Source organism: Eleginops maclovinus, chromosome 1 (assembly GCF_036324505.1).
Source record: "Eleginops maclovinus isolate JMC-PN-2008 ecotype Puerto Natales chromosome 1, JC_Emac_rtc_rv5, whole genome shotgun sequence".
Lineage (NCBI taxonomy): Eukaryota > Metazoa > Chordata > Actinopteri > Perciformes > Eleginopidae > Eleginops > Eleginops maclovinus.
In genome coordinates this window covers 14883158-14906747 of record NC_086349.1, presented here as the reverse complement: position 1 = coordinate 14906747, position 23590 = coordinate 14883158, and the positions used below count along the sequence as shown (strand labels likewise).

The following is a 23590-nucleotide window of genomic DNA, read 5'->3' as shown; positions in this document are numbered from 1 at the left end:
GTCCCATCCAGTGTTTGTCCAAAGAGTCTCTTCCTCATAGGGTAGAGCCATCTACCTTCTCTGTACTCCTCTCTACTGCTTGTCTCTTTCTCCTGTTAACCCCCCAGCCTGCGAGGCTCGGATCTCCTTACACTTTCCTGCCTTTCATGTGAATAGTGGGTGGGAGTAGAGGATGGGGATATTGGCCCCCCTGGGATCACACACACACACACACACACACACACACACACACACACACACACACACACACACACACACACACACACACACACACACACACACACACACACACACACACACACACACACACACATGAAGGCTATAAAATGTGTGGCAAGACAAACCGGAGATTAAGGACAGAGAACATGATGTCTGTGTGGTGTAAATACGCAAACAGACATGTAAGATGTCTTTGGTTAGCAGCTAGGTTACATCAACAATGTATTTATCTAAATTTGAACCGGCTGTGATGGTTAGCCGTTTCTCAAGCTCTTTGACTGAGGTTTGAGAACTGGGGAATAGGCGACAGTTTTTACAAAGCTAATTTTCATTGATCGATACAGTGGTGACTGTAGCATAACCAAAGTCATTTGATGAGTGATCTGCGGAAAAGCTCAATCGCTTTAAGTACTAATACTGCTGGGGATTGTGAATTTCTTGCAGCTTTGCCTTTGAAGACAAATACAAAACGGTCCAGCCCTGTGTCAGTGTGGCTCCTGCAGTCTGTGTCTCACTGCTGCCTGCTGTGATAAGATCTTCCTCTATGGATCAGGAACACTAAAATTAGGCCAGTGTTGTCTACTAATGAACAGATGCTTTACAAATTCACAAACTTATAACAAGCTTTTTGAAAAGTGTATTTTCCACATTCAGCTGAACATTGGTTTAAAATGGGTAATGGCAGTAAGTCTTGGCTGGAGAGAGTGTTTCTCCATCTGTAGGAGGGTGGTGATTGAGGGTCAGAGGTCTGGTCGAGGGCAAGAAGATGGATGGGTAGGGGATGACTTAACTGAGTTTGCAAACAACAGATAAAGCACTCCAGACACACAGCTCAGAGGAAGAGGATTCCAGGGGCTGAGGAAGGGTGGTGGGGTTGGGTGTATGAGGCAGGATGGGGATGGGGGACAAGACAGAAAAAACAAACAGTCCCAAGCAAGGATTTTCCCCTTCTACAAAGGCTTAAAGTGGATGTCCGGTCCGAGCTCGCCCCCCCCAGCTCACTTCCCATGACATCACTGTGCAAAAGTCGGCCTTCAGCGGATCAGGAGTGTGTTTTACATCACCATTCTGACCTCTGCTGTCTGTATTACATCAAAGTGTACGCTGGTCATGTGATTGGATGTACAGCTCAAACATAAAATCCAAGGTCGGCTTGCCATAAACAAAGCAGTGTGTCCTTTATGGTGAGGCTCACAGCTGCACAGCTGTGTTTGAAGAGGAAAACTATTTATATTTCATCCTTTGTGTTATGACTCTCTTCACTTCTTCTTTCCTGATGTTCACAAGTCCACTTCCTCCTGTCCTCCTTCCCCTCTCCCTGACAGTACAGCTGCCCTTATCTGATAGCCAATCAAGATTCCTATTTCAGAGCAGAAACTGTTGTTTTTCGTCCGTAGATTAAGTGACTATTTGACCGTGGATGTCTGATGTAGGGAGTGAGGATATACTTTGCCCTTATTTATCTGTTCCATACCTCCACATTATTACTCCCTCAGACACTCCTTGTTTGACCAACAGCGTTCTGCTCTGTCTGTCTCTCCCTGTCTCTTCTCCTCAGACTCATACTCAGCAGCAGGCAGTGAGGGCAGCATCTCCACCTCTGTGGCGTCATTACCCCCGCAGGCATCGGGCAGCTCGGCCCCCAGCTCCCCAGGCTCCAGACGCTCTGTCAGCACGCTGAAGAAGTGGCTCACAAACCCTGTCCGCAAACTCAGCGTTGGGGCCACGGCCAAAGGGGAGCGTCAGGTCCGCAAACTTGAGGGAAAGCCTCCACCTCCTCCGTCTCTAAGCCACAGCCTGGATCTGGGCAGCCCCCCGAGGCATGATGACACTTTCACCATCCTTCCCATTACCCACAGAGAACTGGTGAGAGGGAAAAGTTGTAAAGAAGCTGCTATCTTTCTTTCTTTACTAATCAAACAAGGCCTTGCATGCCGGCTTTGTGCTTCAAGTTCCTTTTTACAGTTTATATAAACCACCTCATAAGTAAACTCATAAACTGAAATGATCCCACACTGTCACAAGGCCTCAGATAAACTGGCTCTGAAGTAAACATGCAAAACTTCAGTCTTATATAAATACAAAGTGAAGCCAACATCCTGACAGTGGCTTGTGTACTCTAGGTAGCTCAAGAATATTAGGAGAGACAGGTTTAAGAGTCACGGCAGGTGCGATGTTGTTACATAACAGCAGCACTGCTCAGCACGCATGTACTCATGGCGCCGTGATCTGTTATTCACGTGCCTTCTTTTGCTGTGGCGCTCATGCCTGTGTGCTCGAATATAAGAGTTTGCTCCGGGCATTTCCCATCACGTTGATATTGTGTTATTCTAACACTGTGGATGTGGGTCTGTCTGTGTGTTTCAGGAGTGGAAAGATGGCCTGGCAAGCCCTGAGGACCTGTCACCAGCAACACTACAGTCCCCCAGCTACATCACCGACTCGATGATTGGCTGCACGTCACTGCCAAACACCCAGGTCTGCAAAATCTCACACATTATCTTTTTCACATTAAGTAGAGGTGATGTTTCTTGCTTAAATACAAGTCGTTGTTTTTGATAGGAAGCCAGATTACTTAGGTATACCACTTTTTTTTTATGGAATCAATTTATTGGCTATCGTGAAAATGTACCCAGTTTACTATTAAAAGTAGCAGTAATATTCTAATTGAGGAGGACCCAGCCTTCTGGGGAGGTGACATCAGTACTGTTTGTCTCCATGGCCCTATCTGGAAATGACTAACTCTCCTGCTGCTGGCCTCACAAACAAAACAAACACGAAGAAGCGCTTCTTTCTCCAACCACATACACGTGACCACAGATGCGAATATAAATATATATATATATATATATATATATAGATCCGTGCATATAGACATCAAGCACACACACATGTTAGGGAGTCTAAATGAATACAAAGCTCTCTCTCAGAGCAGATTGATGCACCAGAGGACCAGAGGGCAGAGCTTGACAGCTACCTGTGTGATGCATGACTCACATTCAACACGTTACAAAAGGACATGCCTGGAGAGGAATGGGATGTAGCACAAAACCACAGATGTGATGAAAGATGACTCCACTTCTGTGACAAAGAACGCTGTGTGTGCACATACACTTTAATCCCCCATCAAACAATTTGAGACAGTAGCTGGTGGCAAAGAGGGTCTCAAGATGGATGATCCCTTTTTTGCTTTGAGATGGAAGCATGGCAGAAACTGGGGTTTGCATGAATCATCAGTGCCTTAACCCTATCCATACACAGTTAAACAATAAGGATATCTGAGCAACTGAGCATTGTGATGTGTCTCCTGACAGTGAATTGACGCCAGTGCACTTAAATCATAATTTTAGCCTCAACAACACATCAAAAGTCATTAATGCATTACATCAGAGAGGTGAGGTCAGTGCTTTGGAGTTTTTACTGCCAGTCTTTGAAGAGACAGTGAGGGGGGTGTGAGGTAGAGAGAGAGGTAGGAGTAGAAAGATCAAGTTATCAAGGTCAGTCATGTGTTTTGGTTACTCTCTGTACCCCACCTTCAATGGCCAGTATTTTAATTTCTCCTTTCCTAACATTGTGAATCTCTAATCTCACAATCACAGAGGTTTTTGATTCAATATTTATTTGGTTAATAGAAAGGTCTTCTTATTTTACGTCAGATCCAAATATATATTAAAAAGCTTTTCCTGACAAAAAGTTTGTACAGTCTGTAACGGATAATTTAGGAAACATTTTCTCTGTTAAATAGTTAAAGAAATAGTGAATATAAATGAATAGTGTTGATATTATTACTGTGCTCCTACATCGCATAGTACCATGACTTAGATTTATGCTTTTACATCAGCTTCATGTATAACATCACAGCTAATGCCGAAAATAAAAGCATTCAATTAAAATCTTAAATGAAAATCCCTTTAACACCACCTTAAACTGCTGATTTAAAGTATTTTAAGTGTTTTTTCATTCCATAAAGAGGCAATGCAAAAGTAAAGGGTTACAAATAGAAAATGGTTAAGACAAAAGACTTAAAGAGATGGAGACATTGTTTAACCTAAAGAAACGTAAGTTCATGACCTAAATAATCTGCTCTTAAACAAAGAAAAGAGTAAAAACCTTTTTACCATTTTGTTGATTTCTTGCGTGAAGTTTAAGATTTTATGACCCATAGACTTTTCAGATTATTATAAAAAGTAATTTCTCAAACCCCTGCTTGTGTTTGAGGGAATTGTTTGGTTTTTGCTTTTGAATCGTAATGTAAGCATGACCTCAGCTTGTTCTAAAACTGTTGTCAGTTTCTTACATGTGCTTCTGAGTAGAAAAACAAAACTTGCAGCGGAGAGACTGGGGGGGTGCGATTTTCTCCTGTGGGTTTTGCCACAGCCCATCTGGAAGTGATCAGGGAGCCAGGGAGACCTGTCAGCCAGGCCGCAGCACTCCTAGCAGGGCAAGATGAGTTGGGGGAGCGAGGGTCTTTGTGGAGCCTGTCTGTCTCTCCCTTCTCCCCTGCCTCTCTACATAGCTACAGTCTGTCTCTTTTATTATTTTTCTCTCTCTCACATTTCACTGTGACAGATAAAAAGCTCACACCTTGTAGACGCCAACAAGTTCATAATGAAGATGGCAGGTGAACAAATTGAACCAGGCCCGATGGGAAAAGGAGAACGTTTTGTAGCTTTTATCCCTTTGCTTATATGTCTATCTACCCAATCTATGTGTTTATTTCTCCATGGGGCAGCCGCCTGCCAGGGGAGTCTGAGGGATTAGGTGTATGTCTGTGGTGTGTGTGCTGGTTTGTGTATGTGTTTAAGGTGTGGAGGTTTTGCTTGACTTGGACAATTGGACACAGGGATTTAGGTGAAGACAGACGGCTGCTCCTATAAGTTTACACTGTCAGGAGAGAGTGAATAGCCGAAAAAGAAACGGCTTAGAAGCATGGCTTAAAATAGAGAGAAGATGCAATCGTTCAGACTAATGACTGTGAGTCATTGTGAGACCAAAAAAAGGGGGTAAGAGTGCTTGTAGTGTGGAGAAGTAGGTTACGTAAACTTGAGGGTCTTGCGTGCATTGAGTTAGTGGTGATTTAGTCCCTGCAGCCTTTGTTGCAGCGTGCACAATGACTTTATATTTGCTCCAGGACCCCCACAGGAAATGATATCAATTCCAGGAAAAAGCATGAAAAGGAGGTCATGTACATAACGCATGAACGTTACCTTGGGTTTGTCCTGCGTGTATTCCATCGGCTGTAGTAGCTAGAGAAATGTAAAAAAAAAAACAGTGTGATGTATTCACCAATGGGTTTAAATCCTCAGGTGGAAAAACAAGAAAATGCAATTTATTATTTCACTCTGAATTGTAATCGTCAGTGAAATGGCAGAAATTGTTTTCCTCTTCCTCTGAAAGAGCCTTCACAGCCTGTATCCATGCAGCTTGTTGCTCTCAAACTCTTTTATCTTTTAATCTCTTTCTCTCCATTTATCTGGGCCTGATGTGCACAGCAAAGATCATTAACGTTAACAATCTGAATCTGATCTTCTTATCATTCAATCTCTGTTCCTTGTGTCTGTGCTCTTTCTGGTCACCTTGGCAACCTGCATCATTATCGCTCCTCTGCCGGTCTTTATCTCCCCTTGCTTACTTTATTCCTGGCATGATCCCCATTACTGCCACAGAACCTTTGACAAACACTTTTCTGTGTGTCTGTCTGTCACTGTCTCGTCAGGACACTGAGTCCACCAGTGTTTTGCCAGATGACAGCGGCTCTGTCTTGATGGACGACACCTCCAGCCAATGGTCAACTGCGGCAGACACTGAGGAGGAGAGGAGGAGTGCCTTAGAGAAAAGCATGTATGCCATTTTTCATTTCATAATATAATATCTCCCATGATAATCCTATTGGCCGCCCTATGCTTATTGTGTCTTGTGTTTGAAAGCAGTTGGTTATTCCCTGGAAGAATAATTCAACCCAAGAAAAAATACATTCATCTCTTGAAATCCTTATTTTCAATCTTTGTTAAATGTTATGTTTAGGAGAAAAGTCAGTTGCTAAAAGCTAGTTGGTGGAAACTATTATTTCCTGGATGACACAGGTCATACTTACGGCATGTTTGCATGGTTGGCGGTAAGACTCTCTGATCTATTTAATTGAATGGTTACCAGAAGGACACTTTCTCCATTGCTCCTGTAACAAGTATCATATCAAATTTCCAGGAAACCTCCTAAAAAATGTAAAAACGTCCCTATTAGCAAAATGATTAGGAAACTGACATGAATTAACAAATTTAAGCAAACTTTTTGAAGTGTGCAAAATACATTTGGTGGCATAACTTAACCACTAATCCTGCGTCATTTGTATCTCTACAGGTATGTTTTGCAGGAGCTTATTGAGACAGAGAAGCACTATGTGGTGGACCTGGGACTCATAGTGGAGGTAAATCTCTCAGTCTGATTGCTAGCGGAAAACACTAAATCTGCCCTGACAGAGAGGAGGAAACTTAGTCACCCACCTAGCCTGTCAGAGAGAGAACCCAAAATCCCTAAACACCTATCTGCCTCCATCCTGCTGACTCCAGTTTGAAGCAGATTTTGTGAATTATTAGCTTGAAGAATATTATGTTGCAAGACGATCCATCTCTCGGGTGCCTTAAATAGCTGGAGATATTTTGGTTCACGGAATAATTTTGTTCGCTCTAAAACTTTTATAGAAACTCAATAATAGCCGTCGTGTGAGATTGCTTCAGTGTGTTGTATAACAATCCAGCTAGATTGTGCCAGGTGTTGCGGGTGTGACAGACTGTCTTTTCCTTGCAGGGCTACATGGGAACAATGCAATCCAAAGGTATTCCGGAGGACATGAAGGGAAAGGACAAAATAGTTTTTGGGAACATTCACCAAATATTTGACTGGCATAAAGAGTAAGTCCCTGAGTTTTTAAATACATTTGTGGAAAATGTAAGTTTGCTCCAGTTCCAATCAAAATAAAAGACAAACAGTGATTTGCATAGCATTGTGTTCATGGCTGAATGGAGGACAAACGAACTATAGGTCAGGAGAAAAATCTGACCTTTCCTTTTGGGGATGCTCACTGTGTGTGTGTGTGTGTGTGTGTGTGTGTGTGTGTGTGTGTGTGTGTGTGTGTGTGTGTGTGTGTGTGTGTGTGTGTGTGTGTGTGTGTGTGTGTGTGTGTGTGTGTGTGTGTGTGTGTTGTGTGTGTGTGTGTGTGTGTGTGTTTTCTCTCTGTAGCTACTTCCTGGGAGAGCTGGAGAAGTGTATAGCGGAGCCAGAGAGGCTGGCTCAGCTCTTCATTAAACATGTGAGTTCTATGATGGTCTAAACACACACACACGCACACGCACACGCACACGCACACACGCACACACACAGACATGTCAATGGAGGTGTCTAGATCTCTATCCTTGTGTTGTTCGGCGCGCGGGTAAATGGAGTTAAGAAAACATTCATAGCTCTTGTTTATCCTACACCGTACGTCTCTCCATCTCTCTCAACTAACTGCCAGCGTCTCTCCCTCCATTTCCCTGATACTGATACGTCTCAGCTCAGGCTCTGTTTTTACAACAGGGCGCATGGCAAACACTCACATACACACTCACAACAAAACACTGGCCAATTTCCAGTCTGGGCTGGACTGGGCAGGAAACACCAAGGAAAAAAAGCCAGAAAAGACCACATGAACACGGAAAAGAAAACAAACTCACAGCTTAGTCTCTTTGATATGAAGTCTTTTTCTCCACCCCAAAAAACAACAAACCCCTTTTTAAAATATCCATGCTCAGAAATGAAGCAACAGGAAACATGCAAAGAAAGATTCACTGTTAGGTACATTGTTCTTAGAATAGAATAGGTGGTATGGGGTCACAGCGCTTTTAGTTCATTGTTTAAGGGGTGGCACATGCAGATGGGGCAGACATGATGGTTAATCTAACTCACTTCTCTTTTCTTCTTGTCTGAAAATGACTAAGTTAAATGTGTGTGTCTCTCTTTTTCTATATTCACTCTCCCTGTCTGTAGCTCTTCAAACAATTCAATAAGGCTGAGCCCACTGGATAATTAACTTAAAAAGCCTGTGGGGGAATAAAGAAACTTGTAACTAAATCAAAGCATGGTGTCAAACTGTGAAAACAAGCAGACTGGGAACACCGCCCTAATGAAAAGCAGAAAGCCCAATCTACTTTTAACGAGAGCTATGTCACCAATATGCAACATGTGTGCTCGCTCACATACATGCATCACATAAACACATGTAAACACTCACCCATGCTAGTATACTGGATGCTGGTAGAGAGACGCGCACAGAACACTCATATTTCACATGCAGCCGTCCTCTGCAGTGTTTCACATTGTCCATATTCAGGTGGTCTCTAGGATACAGAGCCATGGAGCGTGTTGCTAGGGACAGCCTTATATTGGCAGTCTCTAAAAGGCTCTGGTTACACTTAGAGTAACCTGGGTGAATTATACATAACCCCATGCTCATCTACATGTAACTCCATTATGACTCTCGGGACTGCCACATCTTCACTCCCTTGCCAATAAGTCACAGAACAGAAAGCGCTCACCCAACAGAGTCAGCTTCAAAGGCTCCCCCCCCGGCTGTCCGAGACAAATCATTATGTTCTGCTCAGAAACTGCACATACATTTTTCTTTTTTCGCTCATGTTTATTTTACTTGCAATGCCATTCATCTGTATTGCATTTAAAAATACAATTTTGTCAAAGTGAAATTTCACTTCCTCCCGTATTTGTATTAAATATTCAAGTGCATGGTTTGCTGATGTTTGTTTGGCTTTTTTTTACAGGAGAGGCGTCTGCATATGTACGTAGTATACTGTCAGAACAAGCCCAAGTCCGAACATATCGTCTCAGAGTACATCGAGACTTACTTTGAGGTGAGTACCTTTTTGTTTTCCAATCATCATGTTGTTTTGATTTTATTCAAATTAGTCGTTTGTGGGTTCAGTCAGAAAAAGTGAAAAAGCTCCTAGATTTAAAGAGCGCATCTTACCAACAGTCCAAAACCTAGAAATATAACATTTTCAGCAAGTTCTTACATATGAGGAGCTATAGCCAGCAAATATTTTGGATTGCATACCTGATAATGTTTATACAAAGCTACATCTTTTCTTTTCGGTTGAATTACCTATTGATTCAGGTCAAACACTGTAGCTCTATGCCCTTTAGGATGCATGTATGTCTAGCTGTTTCTCTGCTGTATACTGTATTATGCATGACCCTGTAGTTGTCTTTTCAGCTGCCACGTATTATTGAGATTGTAATCCGTCCATGTTCGTTGACAGTAAACACATGACTATTAGATAAACAGTATAATCCCTGTGATATGTTATTTTAGAATGATTATATTGGCCATTAGCTGCTGCGTTCGGTGCGGTGGCTGTCATGTTGACTTGTGTTGTTGTGTCCGTCTCTTCTGACAGGAGTTGCGACAGCAGCTGGGCCACAGGCTGCAGCTCAACGACCTGCTCATCAAACCTGTCCAAAGGATCATGAAGTACCAGCTGCTGCTCAAGGTGAAAAGCAGGGCCAACACATACACACACATACTGGTGTTCACTTTGCAGCTGTCTGACACATAGCAGAGTCTGTCACAGCATTGTAAACATACAAGCACGCACACAAACACGCACATACACCCCACTGTGCAGAAACAGTGACGACACGCTGGCTGCTTTCAGGCTACTTTCCATCCAGAGAGGAAGAGGCAAATTACATAATGAGATTCTTCCCATAATATTTTAACCATCATATGTTAAAAAAAGGTCTTTAAAGGGGATCATAAAATTACATCCCTGTTATAAAGCCATTCTTTGATATAAAACGTTGAACTTTGGCATTCAAATGAAAGGTAGGTTCAACCCCATAAATACTCCTCCAGATGTCCACACCTTACTCTGAGCTGTAAACCTGGAATGCTCTGGTGACCATGCTGTGTTTATTTGAGCAGGACTTCCTGAAGTATTACACCAAAGCCGGGATGGACACAGAGGAGTTGGAGGTGGGTGTCCTGATTCATAAATATAAGGTTTAAGGTAATGTTCTTGGTGTGCAAAGCCATGCCTTTTATGAGTATTCTTGCTAATAAACTCCCCTTTTTCTTTCAAACAGAAAGCAGTAGAAGTGATGTGCTTTGTGCCAAAACGCTGCAACGACATGATGAATGTGGGCAGACTACAAGGCTTCGAGGTAAGTCTAAGAAGTTAAGACCATCCTTCAAAGTCTTCAAAACATTCCTCATGCCAACTATTTAGCCTGTAACTGTAACCACTTCCTCAGTTTGTTGTGTTTATCTTTGCTGTGGTTCCAGGGTAAGATCACAGCCCAGGGTAAGCTGCTGCAGCAGGACACCTTCACTGTGACCGAGCAGGACAGTGGTTTCTTGTCCCGAGCCAAAGAAAGACGGATCTTCCTGTTTGAGCAGCTGGTCATCTTCAGTGAACCAATCGACAGGAAGAAAGGATTCTCCCTCCCTGGGTACATCTTTAAGAACAGCATCAAGGTGGGCGCTTCAGATCAGCTAAAGCAGCTTTAGAAAAATAAGGAAGTACATTAAACGCAGAGGTTATCAGTTACGCAAACAGATTCACGTCATAATAATGCAGCACACGTTACATAATCTCAGAGCAGGCACTTTTTTGAGGTTGCATGTGTAAGCGAAGCATTTAACAAGCAACTCGGCAGGATGCACTCTTCACAGATGCTAATCAGATGTGATGTGTTCCAGGTGAGCTGCCTCGGGGTGGAGCCGAGCGTGGACAGAGATGACGGGCGCCTTGTGCTGACATCACGCAACCCCGACGGCAGCGTGGTTCGCTTCCAGTTGCTGGCCTCTTCCCCTGAGATCGGCAGGGCCTGGGTCAATGATGTGGTTCAGATCTTGGAAAGCCAGCGTAACTTCCTCAATGGTTAGTCCCAGGTGAACTCTGAAGACTACACAACATCCCATGCTATCCATAAATCATAATTCATCTTGGAATGTTTTTCATCCCCCATATATAGACTTAAGTTCACTTGTGAATCAGTGTAAGGGGAGAAGAGTTTTTTTGTTGGACCATGTATTGTGGCTTTTAGAAACCCATTACTTCCCGCTTCAAATTCCATTATAATATAAATATGTCATGGTAAGTCAACATTATGTCAAAATAGTATGATAGTACGTTATTTTAACTCCCTTTTCAATTCTTATAAGCAGTTTACAAAGATGTGTATCACATAACAATGAAGTTGTAAGCAGATTTTGTGTTAATAATTAAAGTTCAGCGGTAAATTATGTCTTCATAGAAGAAGTCTACTGTTGATGTAAAAACTGCACATTAATAAACCTTCACGTACTTATCTGCTTTTAGCTGGCCATTATAAATCTTAATATCAATGGATGAAGTTAACTGACAGAATATATGCTGAATCCACATGATACAATGCTTTTTTAAATGTTCAGAATCAGGTACAGATCATTATTAGCACTGTCTATGTTCCTTTGTGTCTTTCAGCCTTACAGTCTCCCATTGAGTACCAGCGACGAGAGAGCAAGTCTAATAGCCTGGGCCGCAGCATGAGGCCCCTGCTGTCAGCTGCAAGTGCCCTGCGGCCCCATTCCTCTGCCTCTATTGACCGTCATAAACTGCCATCCCTTCACTCCCACAACACCTCCCTGCCCACGCTCTACCTGCCCAGCCAAGGCCAGACCCAAGGACCCATCGAGACCTATTCACTGCGGGAAGTAGGTTTCTTTAGCTGTCTCCTTCTGCGCCCTGTACTGTGACAATGTTCTGCTGCTCACTCAAACACAGTCTTTCTATTTGAGACACCTGAGACAGAGCCATGCCAGCTTATCTCTTTTTGACTGTCTGTCACACAAATCAATAAAATAAAAAAAAAGATATTTGCACTACATTGCTGCTGAGTGACTTACTTATTGTTTGCTTCCGCAGCCCACCCTGGTCCAGCCATGCCCTGCTGACTCCCACACTGTTTCCATGTCACATGTCCAACTGGGCTTCACTGATCAGCCAAACTGTCAAGCTGTTTCAAACGGGATGTACACACCCACTCCACAAAGTGCACAGGTAGTGTATACGCATGCATAAAGACGCTAGGCTCTGAATACGATAGCCTTTCAACTGTAATTATTTCAAACAGAGCCAAACTGGGTGCTCCTGTGTTTTACAGAAGTCATTATTCAACACCAGCAGTGGGATGATTAATGACAAAACAAGCCGCAGGAAGTTAACCACAGGGGGAATAATGGGCTATTGTACAACATCCTACCATCATTCCACTGTGCTCATTAAGGGTAATTAAAAGATGAAAGACTAGTAAATGGTAACCATTTATTAAGACACAGATACAGTGAAGGGATTTTTGAGTCATAGGAAGAGTTATTTCTCCCCCTATTGGATGAAAAGGGAATCGATAAATATCTGAAGATTTCTAAAGGAAGGACATTTCGGCCATGCTGGTTTCAGTTAGTTGAATACAAAGAAGGGAAATTACCACATCTCTGTTTTACACAAAATACAACACAGTTCCATTTTAAGCCTGTCTGCCCCTTACTCTGTAGTTTTAACCATCTGGTCAGTCGATAAAGGCAGCATCCTGTTGTTGGGCTTTACATTACCATTAGCGACGTCTCCCCCTGTCATCACTGGGCTGATGTCCTCAGTGTTGACATACCAGCAGTTGTTGTTCTCCATGCTTCTCGCTGTTTACTCAGGCTGAATAGGCTTGGTACATAATAAACAGGAAGCGAGCTGAGCCAGACAAGGAAGTCAGAGAGCGATGCCTATCAAAGCCAGAAAATTGTTTCTCATACTTGTGCTGGGATGAAAGGACGGACCTTGGCCTAGGCATTTTTAGACCGCGGCTGTAAATGAATTACTGATAAACTAATTTAATTTTTCTGTTCTTGTTTGGTATAAAAGTGAACATACAGTATTATGAGTGAATATGTGAGTGCAGTACAAGTTTGTTGTGATGATTGTTCCCTCTATCCCCAGCAGAGAGCAGGAGAGGGCTGCCGAAGGGGTCAGCCTAATGATGCTGGGAGCCAGGCTCCACTGTCGGGCCCCTCAGCCGGACGACGCCCCAGCAACCTGACTCAGCTAGCCGAGGACGACCTATGAACTCTGAGGCTATCTGTCTCCTGGGGCAGGAGGACAGCAGCTAACGCCACAACGGAGAGACAGGAAGACTTCTCCACTGCCTGTTAATGCCAGGCTGGACCCTTACCTGGTTCAGTCATAACTTATGGAGGATACTGAAGGAACCTGAAGGAACATATGAAGGAAAATTGGGCTGAAACTATGAAATTACTTTTTTTAAAGGAGACATTCAATGGGCAGCCTTGGACACTTTTGAGTGTCCATGGACAGTACCCACTGTTACTGGACTGGTATGGCAATTTGTGCTTTTAACCTTTTTGAGAGATTGAATATCTTCTCTCTTTCAAAGGGCAAGGGGAATTTGTTTGATGAAGAAATATCCATTCCTATTTGGGGCGGTCACTGGAGTTACATGTGTGCCTGAATGTTTGTTTATGCAACAATGTGTGACTGTGTTTGTAAGCATGAGAGAGTGCAAGGAGTGGAAGTAGCTCCTATTGTATCCTCTGGTAAATATCCTTCATACACATATCTTTTTTCTGATGCCCCATTGTGAAGAAGTACAGCTACATTACTACATTTTGTCATTCCCCTGCTGACAACTGCTGTTTGTGTTGACAAGAATAGGAAAGGCAGAACACTCGATGTGAACACGCCAGTCGAATTTCATCTGAAAGTGAAGAAGTTTCTGTCTTGCTACAAAGCTGAGAGCCCCTGTACGCTCTCTTATTCTGTTTGACCGGCCCTCGATTGATCTGGACAAAAAAGGCCCGAGTGAGCCCCCTGGAGGTTCTCTGTGGGAATGACGTCACTTCAGAACACTTTTTCTCTCTCTGGGCTACTCCTGAGGAGGTGCGAGATACAGTAGGTGCATTCAAAGGGACTGCTGTGCTGAACCAAAGTGTTGCATGAAACATCTCCGTTGTGATTGACTGACACGATGCTGCTTTACACAGATCTTTCTTTCTAGGCAGAAGTAGAGAACTAAAACTATGGTTTTGGGGGAAAACACCCTTAAAAGTGCATTGGTTTCAACTTATATGAATTGTTTTATTAGTCCACTGTTGTCATGTCAAGGCTTTGCACCATTTCTATAATCTCTGTTTAGCTTTTGCCCTCATGGACTCAATACTGTACAGTGCATACCATAAAGGAAATCATACATTTCCTCTTGTAAAATAAAGAAAGACCCAGGTATGCCAAGAAGTGTTACCATTAGAGCTGCTTAAAATGAAGGTTAAGATGTTGTTGGATAAACAGAGCCATGCTGAGGAATCTGCATGCTCCCTCTTCCTCAGACAACAGTGCCAAAAAACAGTAGCTCGCCACTCAAGTATTTTATGCTCTTACTCATAGTTCAGTTTGCCTGTACTCATACAAAGCAATCATAGATATGTGTTACTATCTGGATTGTAACGCCTAGATCACAAACAGAGGGGAGCGAGTAAATGAATGAGACGATTTAGTCAATATATAAACGTTCTTCTCCGTGGCCAGTAGAAGTCCCCATACGGCTTTCACTTCCAGTTAAGTTAGATCATACAGCTGCACCAAAGATCAAGAGGCCTCATGTTTCAGTGCTCACAATCAAGCTAAAGCTGCTCAATGATCTGTCCAAAACCCAGTAATAAACTACATCAAATGACCTGGAAGGTGAGATATGAGTGAAACCATCCCCCAGAATACATTTGAAGTTAATGTAAACTGCCTGTTTTCGTGGGAACTACTCATCAGGCAGTTTTTATTTTAACACAAAGCAAAAACCATTACAGAGAACCAGAAAGACAACAACACCAGGAGAAGGTTTGTGAATGCCATCATGTTTGACTGACTGTTGTATCATATCAAATAAAAAGTGTCTTTATGAAATGGGTGTGGTGTTTACGTTTCTCTCTAAATTTCTAAAATCTAAAATAACTGTATTTGTAATGCCCACAGAGACGTATTTTTGTGTGGCTGTGGATTTTTATATTCTTAGTGCTTTGTTTTTCTATTATCTGACGCATACTCAAACATTTCTTACTAATTTAACTAAAAGTGCAACTCAAGTACTATTTTTGCCATAGATCATGGTCCTCGGACTCTACCTTTGGGAACCTCTGACGAAGACAAAGGCAATGCATTTTGCTTGCTGTAGCAACCCCCTTGCAGAAAGTTCAAACAGGATTAAAAACAAAGAGAAGAAACCCCTGGATGAGCAGACATCTGGTTGGCTGGGCTCTGAATAAAGCCCCATTCTGGGCAGTAAAGCAGGGCCGATCGTAACACGGCTGTGATATATGGAGGCTGGGGATGAAGGAGGGGGGGAAGGGGTATTAACTTTCACAAGGGTGCAAAATCAAAGGGAGTTCCTGTCACCACTGAGGGGGTCTCAGCAACAGGGGTCCCATTCACAGGGAATTCCTCTCCAGTGCCCTCTGTTGCATCTGTTGACTCAATCTTCTCCATTGAGAGAAAGAAAACACTCATTAAAAGCCACATGACTGTGAACTTGATTGCAGCAGGCGAGACAAACAGCCCCATCAATGGATTGAGTATTTACTTTGAGGTGTGAAAATCTTTGAACAGCCCACCATGTTAGGGCTTCTTTAGGAGCTTCTTCCTTCACACCAACAGCACAAAGGCAGCATTTGTATTCTGAATGCCATCAGATTATCATTTAAATAAAATGTTAGATCTTTAGGAGCTCCGGGTGCATCGGGAATTCACACGTTTACTGAATGAGCTAAGAGGGTAAAACCATTGACTTTCACAGATATTTAATTCAGAAACGCAAGACAATAACATCATTAGAAACAGTGTAAGTTTCAGCAAACACAATGTTTTATTCAAATGTACATGCGGCCTTAACCCTAATAAAATTGTTCATGATATCTATACATAATTTACAAAGAATTTAAACATTTAAAATGTTTACTAATCTGAAGCCGTGGTACGTCACAGAAATCTGTAGATCAAAGACTTACATTTCAAAAAAGATCCCTACCTTGAAGCTTACAAATTAGGGTATGTTTTGGGGAATAACATCTAATTAACAGCAACAGAAGCTCTTTCCATTTTATACCTGTTCTCAAGAGTGGAAATTATACTTTTTTATTCAGCAACCTTCTGCTGTAAGGCATACATTATTTTGAACATGATAATATGGACATATTAAGGTTAACCTTGCAAAACTGGCTTATGTCTGCCACATCCTTCACCGAATATTTACAAAATATTTTTTTACATCAGTTCATATTTAAACAAATATTATTAAGGCATAATACCTTTCTTGTTTCAGGAGGAATCTGATTTTGAAGTAGACAAAATCCTGCAAAACTATTGCAATATCACTGAAAAAAAAAATCTTCAATTATTCTTTAAAGCTGCCTTGCCTCAAAAGGAACATGATAACGTTTTTTAACAATGGTCTCTAAATATATTTTGATGGTACTACTTGAAGTCAAAAGTAGGGCTTCGACAACAGAAGATGTTGGGGGAGCTTGATGCTCACCCTCTAGTGCAAACCTATGGCAGTAAGTGTAACGTAGTCTGTTCATTGTTGGTTATAATTGTGGAATGATGGTTCACAGAGATTACTCTCTCTTGATATTGGTGAGCAGCGGGTCCGTGCTCTGTGAAGGCTGCCCAGACCGGCTCTTCCTGGTCTGGTGGGTCTTCACATGTTTGGAGAGGTGGTCACTCCTCATGAACCTCTTGCCGCACTGCTGGCACCCAAAGCGCTTCTCTCCGGTGTGTGTGCGGAGGTGCCGCTGTAACTCGTCTGAACGGGTGAAGCTTTTCCCGCAGAACAGCCAGTTACAGATGAAGGGCCTCTCCCCGGCATGCCAGCGCAGATGTGCCTTGAGGTGAGAGGTCTTCTTGTACACTTTGCCACACTCTGGGATGTGGCAGATGTGCAGTCTCTTCTTTCCAAACTCTAACCCCCCTCCATTTGCCTGGCAGTTGGGGCACTTGCAGCGGCGGCAGCGGCGTGTGGAGCTCAGCAGGCCCTTAGAGGTGCCTTGGAGAAGAGCAGCTATCTGCGGCTGGTGGCCCAGAACCAGCTGTCTGCCTAGGGAGAAGTGATGGTTGGAGGGGGTGGCGTTGGTTTGAGGTAGGCTCCACCATTGCTGCCCTTCGTCTACGTGACCTCCGGGCAGGTGATGCCTGGCCGAGGAGTTCTGGAGGAAGCTGGGGAAGTTTTGTGCCACACTGTTGTGCTGAGGGTAATAGGAGCCGGTGGTCTGCGACTGTGAGGACAGCACTTTGACGGGGGAGAGTTCGAAGGAGTAAGAAGAGGGTGGTTCAGCCGGAGGGGTGAGAGGCAGCTCATGGTGGTGGTGATGATGGGGATGATGATGATGGTGACCCAGACCAGGCTGCATGTGTCCGGGAAACTGCACCTTGGGCACCGTGAAGGTCATCTGGTGTGTGCTGAGGGCTGAGCTGGGAGCCATGTCATTGCTCCAGAGCTGGAACATCCCTGCTGTGGAGCTGACTGTGCTCTCGTAGGGGAACTGGGAACCTTCTGATCCCATCGCGCTTCCCACCTGCCAGGCCTGGCTACAGGTGGTGGCCAGGAAGGACAGGGCGTTGGGTGCTCCCTCTGGAGAGGAGCTGGGCGTCCGGTCCTGTTAGGTGATACACAAAAATACATCATAAGCCACTTTGAAGACAAGTTATAGTATGCCATCTTCATTAATAATTGAATTAATATGTCCTAAATATATTACAATACTGTATTGTAAAATCTTGTGAGTATATCTAAGCAAAAAGTTTGAATGAAAGATCAATTTTAAACTTTTTAATAACCCAGCTGCTTAATATATTTAACTGGTACCCCTATTTATTTATGTTCTAATTGTACCACTATGATAAGCTTGAATCTTCACACAGATCAATCACATGAATCATATTTTTTCAATACACACTAAGTTCCAGAGTGGCTTCAATCCATTAAAGCAAATAATGGTGTGTAATACAGTGCGTCAAAGATATGATTAAACAACATACCTGTAAGAAGGTGTGCAAAAAGTTGTCAGTCCTTTGTATCGCGAGCGCAGCCATCTGTCCTCGTGCTCCTCCACGCACCTGCAACACAAACTGAGTCGAGAGGCACGACGAACAAAGTCTCAACTACAGCTAGGGGTGCAGAAAGGAGAAAAGCTGCTTTCGGATGACTCAGGCTCCTTGGAAAAGTAGAGTAAAAAGTCCCGCGGCACTCAAATGTCCCTCAGTCCGCCAGGTAATTGTTGTCAGTGTGCGAGCAGTCCAGACAATCTGCTGTTGAAGCAGCCGAGGACTGATGTTAGAGGCAGAGAGGCGCGCAGTAAATCCTTGCGATCATCTCAAAGGCGGCTGAGCTGCATCTTCTCTTTATAGAGTGAAAAGATCCTCTCAACGGGGTCTCCAGTATGATGCAGCAGAGTGAGTCAATAGAGGGGAGATGTGAGGGAGGAAGGAGGGGGGGGGGGGTTGTTAGGTGAAGGGGTGGGCTACTCATAATTTCACTCAATTTCAACCAAATGCTGACCCCAAGTGCTGACTCCTCCTCCAATTGTTCAGAAAAAAAGAAAGCATGATAAGAGGTTTCCTGTGATATCTAAATTTGAGAGTCTGTTTCAACTTCTCCGGTCATCTCATGTTAATTTCCATTTTTTTAATGTAAAAAAAGGTGCTGCATGATTTAGAAAAAGTCATTTCAAATTGTTAACATTTAGGGTTTCAGCAGCTTTCTTCTTCTATATTAAGGACCACAATATGCTTAGACTGTGAAAAGCTCTGTGATTAAAATAGCAAACTTAGTCAAACATTTCTCACTATGGGAGTATTTACATGCGGCTTCAAATCCACTGTGGGATTTCAAGTAAAGATAGTAAATACATGGATTTTATATTTTTGGTAACAACCAGTGATGCAGTTTTGAATGAAAAGGTTAGCAATTTATAATCTCCAGTCAACAAATATCTAGACAAACAACCAGAGGTATGGGAACAATACATTCATACTTACAGGGCAACTAAAATGTAAATGTTATTTTGTGTTCTCACATATTTGTGTTCGCAATAAAGGATAGAAAAAAAGTGTTAATTTTTTCGGAATTTCCTATATTCACAACTGCATTTTAGATATGGTTAAATTTGACATTTTACAATGTGAGTTTGAGTTAATACATCATTTTGCTTAGGTGATGTAAACAGTAAATTAATAGATGATTAGGAACTGTTTTGGACAACAATAAATATTTACATTGACAGCAGTTTATTTAATTGTTTGGTCTTTTCTCCAGATGTCACATAAGATGCTTTTTGTTTGACGGCAGGCAGCTCCCCGGCCTATCAGGCGTGAGGCTCACACACCATGAAGACAGTGACAGTATTTTCCCTCACAAAGCTAACTGATAAAACTCAATCAAAGCCTCAGAGTTCTCACCAGTGGGTGACATGTCAAATAGGCTGCCCTGTGTGACATTCTCACATTTCAGAGTTCAAGTAGAGGCCGCTTCAGATCTTCTCCATTAAATGCAGATTGAGGCTTACTCTCATTCTGTAAGTCTGTTCACCATTACAATGTTAAGAGTTTAAATCCAGGCTGGGAACCTGCTTCTCATGTAAATTCCTAGTTCCTCACTTACCCACTTCTCCCTGTTTCACAGACTGTGATCCCTAAATAAACATACCTTAAGGAGGAGCCAGTTAGAATTAGAAATAGATTAACTCAAATTGTTAACTTTATAACTCTATTTGGTCAAAAATGTTTGTATTTAACTTGGTGTAATTTTTACTTCACGGTTAAAAATATTAAATAATGGCATTGAAGATGGTCAGTAAACTGTATTTGGTCTGGACTTTGTGGAAGTGTGAAAGCAGACAGGGTGCAGCTAAAACGTTGTCCTTAAAAGAGAGTCAGCTCATTTTACAACAAAATATTCTTCAATGCTCTCACTGACGTGCAGACTTAATCTGCAGCGTGCTAAAATCACATTTTACAATAGTAACACAATTGAGCAAATCTAAAAAACTGATGAAATAAGGAAATGAAAATGATATAAAAACTATAAAAACTTTTATATTTATTTACAGAATGATAAACCATATACAATTATATTTTATTTAGCAAAAACAATAAGAAAGATGTATTTTATTTTAATTCATGATAATTTGATACCTCTGGCTTGAAATGAAGGAATACAAAAATAATTTCAGAATAGACACATGCAGATCCACACTGCATTTAAAATAATAAATCAATCACATGCACAGATTTAGTTTGATACAAATTCCCTATGCAAATATTATTACATGTGATGTAACTCCAACAGCAGCAAATAGTCTAATTCCAAATTAAAGTGAATATTTAGGATGAAAGAAAACTGTAGTAAAGAAAGAATGCAGAGGATGTGAAAATAGGAGTGCATCTTGGAGGCAGAGGTTTGCTGTGTCTCTGGTTTATTACGGAGCAGAAGTTGTTAATTACCCTGATTCTTATTTCCTGTCCCCTCTCCCCCACGCCACCCCACCCCCACTGTACTGCCTCCCAGATGAGTGGCTTTGAAGTGCAAAGTACTCTCTCCTCACTTTGAACTGTGAAAACAATGCTCATGTGGTGGTGCTTACCTTCCCCATGTTACCTCATTTAAATAGACCTGGATACGGCTTGCACAGTTTTCAAGGGAAAACTCATTTCCAGAGAAAGAGGTCCCTGTGTTCATTAAACAGCTGGTGAGATTGCCGCTAATCAGGCCCACTCCCTCCGTCATACACTGCAGGCTGCTCTGACTGGGTGGCTACCAGAAAATTCAACTTCAAAACCAACACAGGCTAAATCCCAACAAGGTGATGCAGACACTCTCATGCACCTATTTCTAAACAGAAAATTCACCCAAGAAAAAAGAGCACATATGAGAGTTCAACCCTGTTTTTTTCAGGTATTTTAATGATCTGAAATCCCCTGATCCTGGAAGAGTTTTTAGTCTTTTTGCCCACAACAAAAAAACAAATGGTGCTGTTTTTGTTACAGACATAATCTTACTCTTAAGCTCAGAACTCAGAATATGCAAGTGGCTGCTCAAGCTGTTTTTATCATGCCTGGGGGGCAGTTTAAAAGCCTCAGATCACTAAATTGTCCCAGCTGTCTTGACCATCTGCACTCGAAAAGGGCATCCGCAGAGGAGAGCGGCTTTTGTACTGGTGGCCATGTCAAAAAGCCAATTTTACAGCACCGTGCTGACTCAATTGCCCTCATGTGACAAATGCAGCCTAATGGATGAGACAGACAGCATGTAAAAGCCTGCTTCTAACTGGAGTGCTTCACTCTTTAACCATTCAAATCCAAGACAGGACAAGATGAGCCGTAATTACCATGACACTCAGTTTCATTGGGTTGAGCAGCAACACCAACAGCTGGACTTTACAATGCAACAATTTGATAGCTCATTCAGGAGTCTCTTTTCTGTTTGCTATTGAATTAGAAATGTGTGTGTTAGTGTTACAAAGGGAAGGGGCAGAGACATATTAAAGAGACATTGATGTTCACAATTAGCCACATTGATAAGGTTTTGATGAATATTATGTATTATGCCCCCTCAGTAGTGCCTTGAAGAAATCACATCGATCATGATTCGATGTGGAACATTTTCACCTCAGTCACATCATGTAATGTTTTCCGTTGTGCTTCGTCATCTGAGCAGATCAAGTCCCCCTCCATCAGAGAACTATTGTTGAGGACTGTTTCATGGCCGCCCATTCAGATTGTTTTACTGAAACTCATCTTAAATACAAAAGTGTATTTGTTTCTAAGAAGGAAATCGAAAAACTAATAAAAACAGCTTCCTCTTCTAAAAAAAAAAGTACATGCAGGTTATTTAAAAATGCATAAATTCTGAAGGAATACATCAGTTAAATTATTCAGTTATAAATATGAATATACTGTATTTGTAGAGTATTTCAATCAAAAATGTTTTTAACATCAAATAATAATTAATTAAATAATATATTCAAGCATATCAAAAGGAGCTTCTTAATCTTGTATCCCTATATTTATTGTTAGCGTTTTTTTTACTGCAAACAAATCCTAACACGCATCTAAAAAAAATTGAAGCACACATCTCAGAATTGCATGAGTTTTCATTACTTCTCATGCCGTGATATCACAGCAGGATTTTGTTTTGATTCCCAACCTGCACCACAGTTTACATATCTAGGCTTGTGAGAAATAGCAAACTACAATAATTCCCTCATCTCTTGTCCATTAGCATGTACAAAAACCCCAAAATCTCCAGTCTTGGGCAGACAGCACACTTCTCCACTTGTCAAAGAAAACTTTTATCAATACCAAGAGCACTTGAAGTTTGTTTGCATTTTGTTTTCCAGCACTCTTAACAACTTCAGAAGTCAGATCACAGGAGTATCTGATCAAAGCGCTTCGTGGTTAGTTCTGGAAACACAGGAGTGCTACGCCACGCTTTGATACTCCACATCAATATTTCAATTCAACAATCACTTGACATGCACCCATACTCCCAGAGACGAAAGACGAAAGGGGAGAAAGAGAGGGAGAGAGATCCAGGGAAGATGTAGGGGGTTTGGGAAGTAGATATAAAAGAAACGGATTGAAGAAATCACTTCCATTTTCACCTTTGTGGCAATGTTGTATCAAACTGATATTTCCTTCACACTGATAAAGAAGTCTACTAGAATCATTACAAAGTCAATACGTTAAAACATGCAACGTATTTTACTCAACAAAATGTTGAATCGCCTGGCAACTTTGTCTCACAAAATGAAAACACAAAACTGACATTTGGTCTAATCGACTCAAGTTTCACAGTCACTTCACTTATATATCAGTGCTAAAACACAGTCACAGTCTGAAATTCTAGGCAGCGGATGTGTTTCATGTTTTATCAAAGGAAAGTAGTACAGGAACTCTGCAGTGATAAAGATGAATACAGTCCATCTGCCAAATGTCACTTTCACAGTGCTTCATAATCATTTCATCATCTCTACAGGATATGACATGCTTTGAAGGTTCGGCCTATAAAATATGGCTTTTGATCTGAAAGAGAGACTTGTGGCATGAGAAGACGTGTAGTCAATCAAGAGATAATACGTGACACTTCTACTGGTAAAGCCTTAAGTGTGGTTTACAGCACAATGTTACAGATAGAAATTTACAGATAGTAAAAGGAGTTGTTCAACAAATATCAGAAATAACCTTATTTGCTTTTTTGGTAAAGAGTTATAGGAGTAGATTGATGGACT

At 42.0% G+C, this 23590-nt stretch overlaps 2 protein-coding genes across 4 annotated transcripts in view; one reads left to right on the top strand and one right to left on the bottom strand.

Annotated features, from left to right (window-relative positions):
* The window catches only part of arhgef25a (Rho guanine nucleotide exchange factor (GEF) 25a), a 38528-nt gene extending 23313 nt beyond the window's left edge, over positions 1-15215 (top strand). For 2 of the 3 annotated variants that reach the window (XM_063886923.1, XM_063886937.1), the window contains 15 exons: positions 1778-2085; positions 2587-2697; positions 5936-6060; positions 6577-6643; positions 7024-7127; positions 7456-7525; positions 9030-9119; positions 9666-9758; positions 10193-10243; positions 10354-10431; positions 10553-10744; positions 10970-11150; positions 11736-11965; positions 12177-12311; positions 13242-15215. In XM_063886923.1, the coding sequence (XP_063742993.1) occupies positions 1778-2085; positions 2587-2697; positions 5936-6060; positions 6577-6643; positions 7024-7127; positions 7456-7525; positions 9030-9119; positions 9666-9758; positions 10193-10243; positions 10354-10431; positions 10553-10744; positions 10970-11150; positions 11736-11965; positions 12177-12311; positions 13242-13367 (1961 nt within the window). In that variant the 3' untranslated portion in view covers positions 13368-15215. The remainder of the gene's footprint in view (positions 1-1777; positions 2086-2586; positions 2698-5935; positions 6061-6576; positions 6644-7023; positions 7128-7455; positions 7526-9029; positions 9120-9665; positions 9759-10192; positions 10244-10353; positions 10432-10552; positions 10745-10969; positions 11151-11735; positions 11966-12176; positions 12312-13241) is intronic. The other variant, XM_063886932.1, reaches the window with a different exon arrangement.
* Positions 15216-16366: 1151 nt separating this feature from the next.
* sp5l (Sp5 transcription factor-like) lies at positions 16367-18634 on the bottom strand. The gene is made up of 2 exons (XM_063891857.1): positions 18342-18634; positions 16367-17959 (listed from the first exon to the last, which is right to left on the bottom strand). Exons 1-2 carry the CDS (start codon positions 18393-18395, stop codon positions 16922-16924), a joined length of 1092 nt encoding a protein of 363 aa, XP_063747927.1. The 5' UTR covers positions 18396-18634; the 3' UTR covers positions 16367-16921.
* Positions 18635-23590: the final 4956 nt, after the last annotated feature.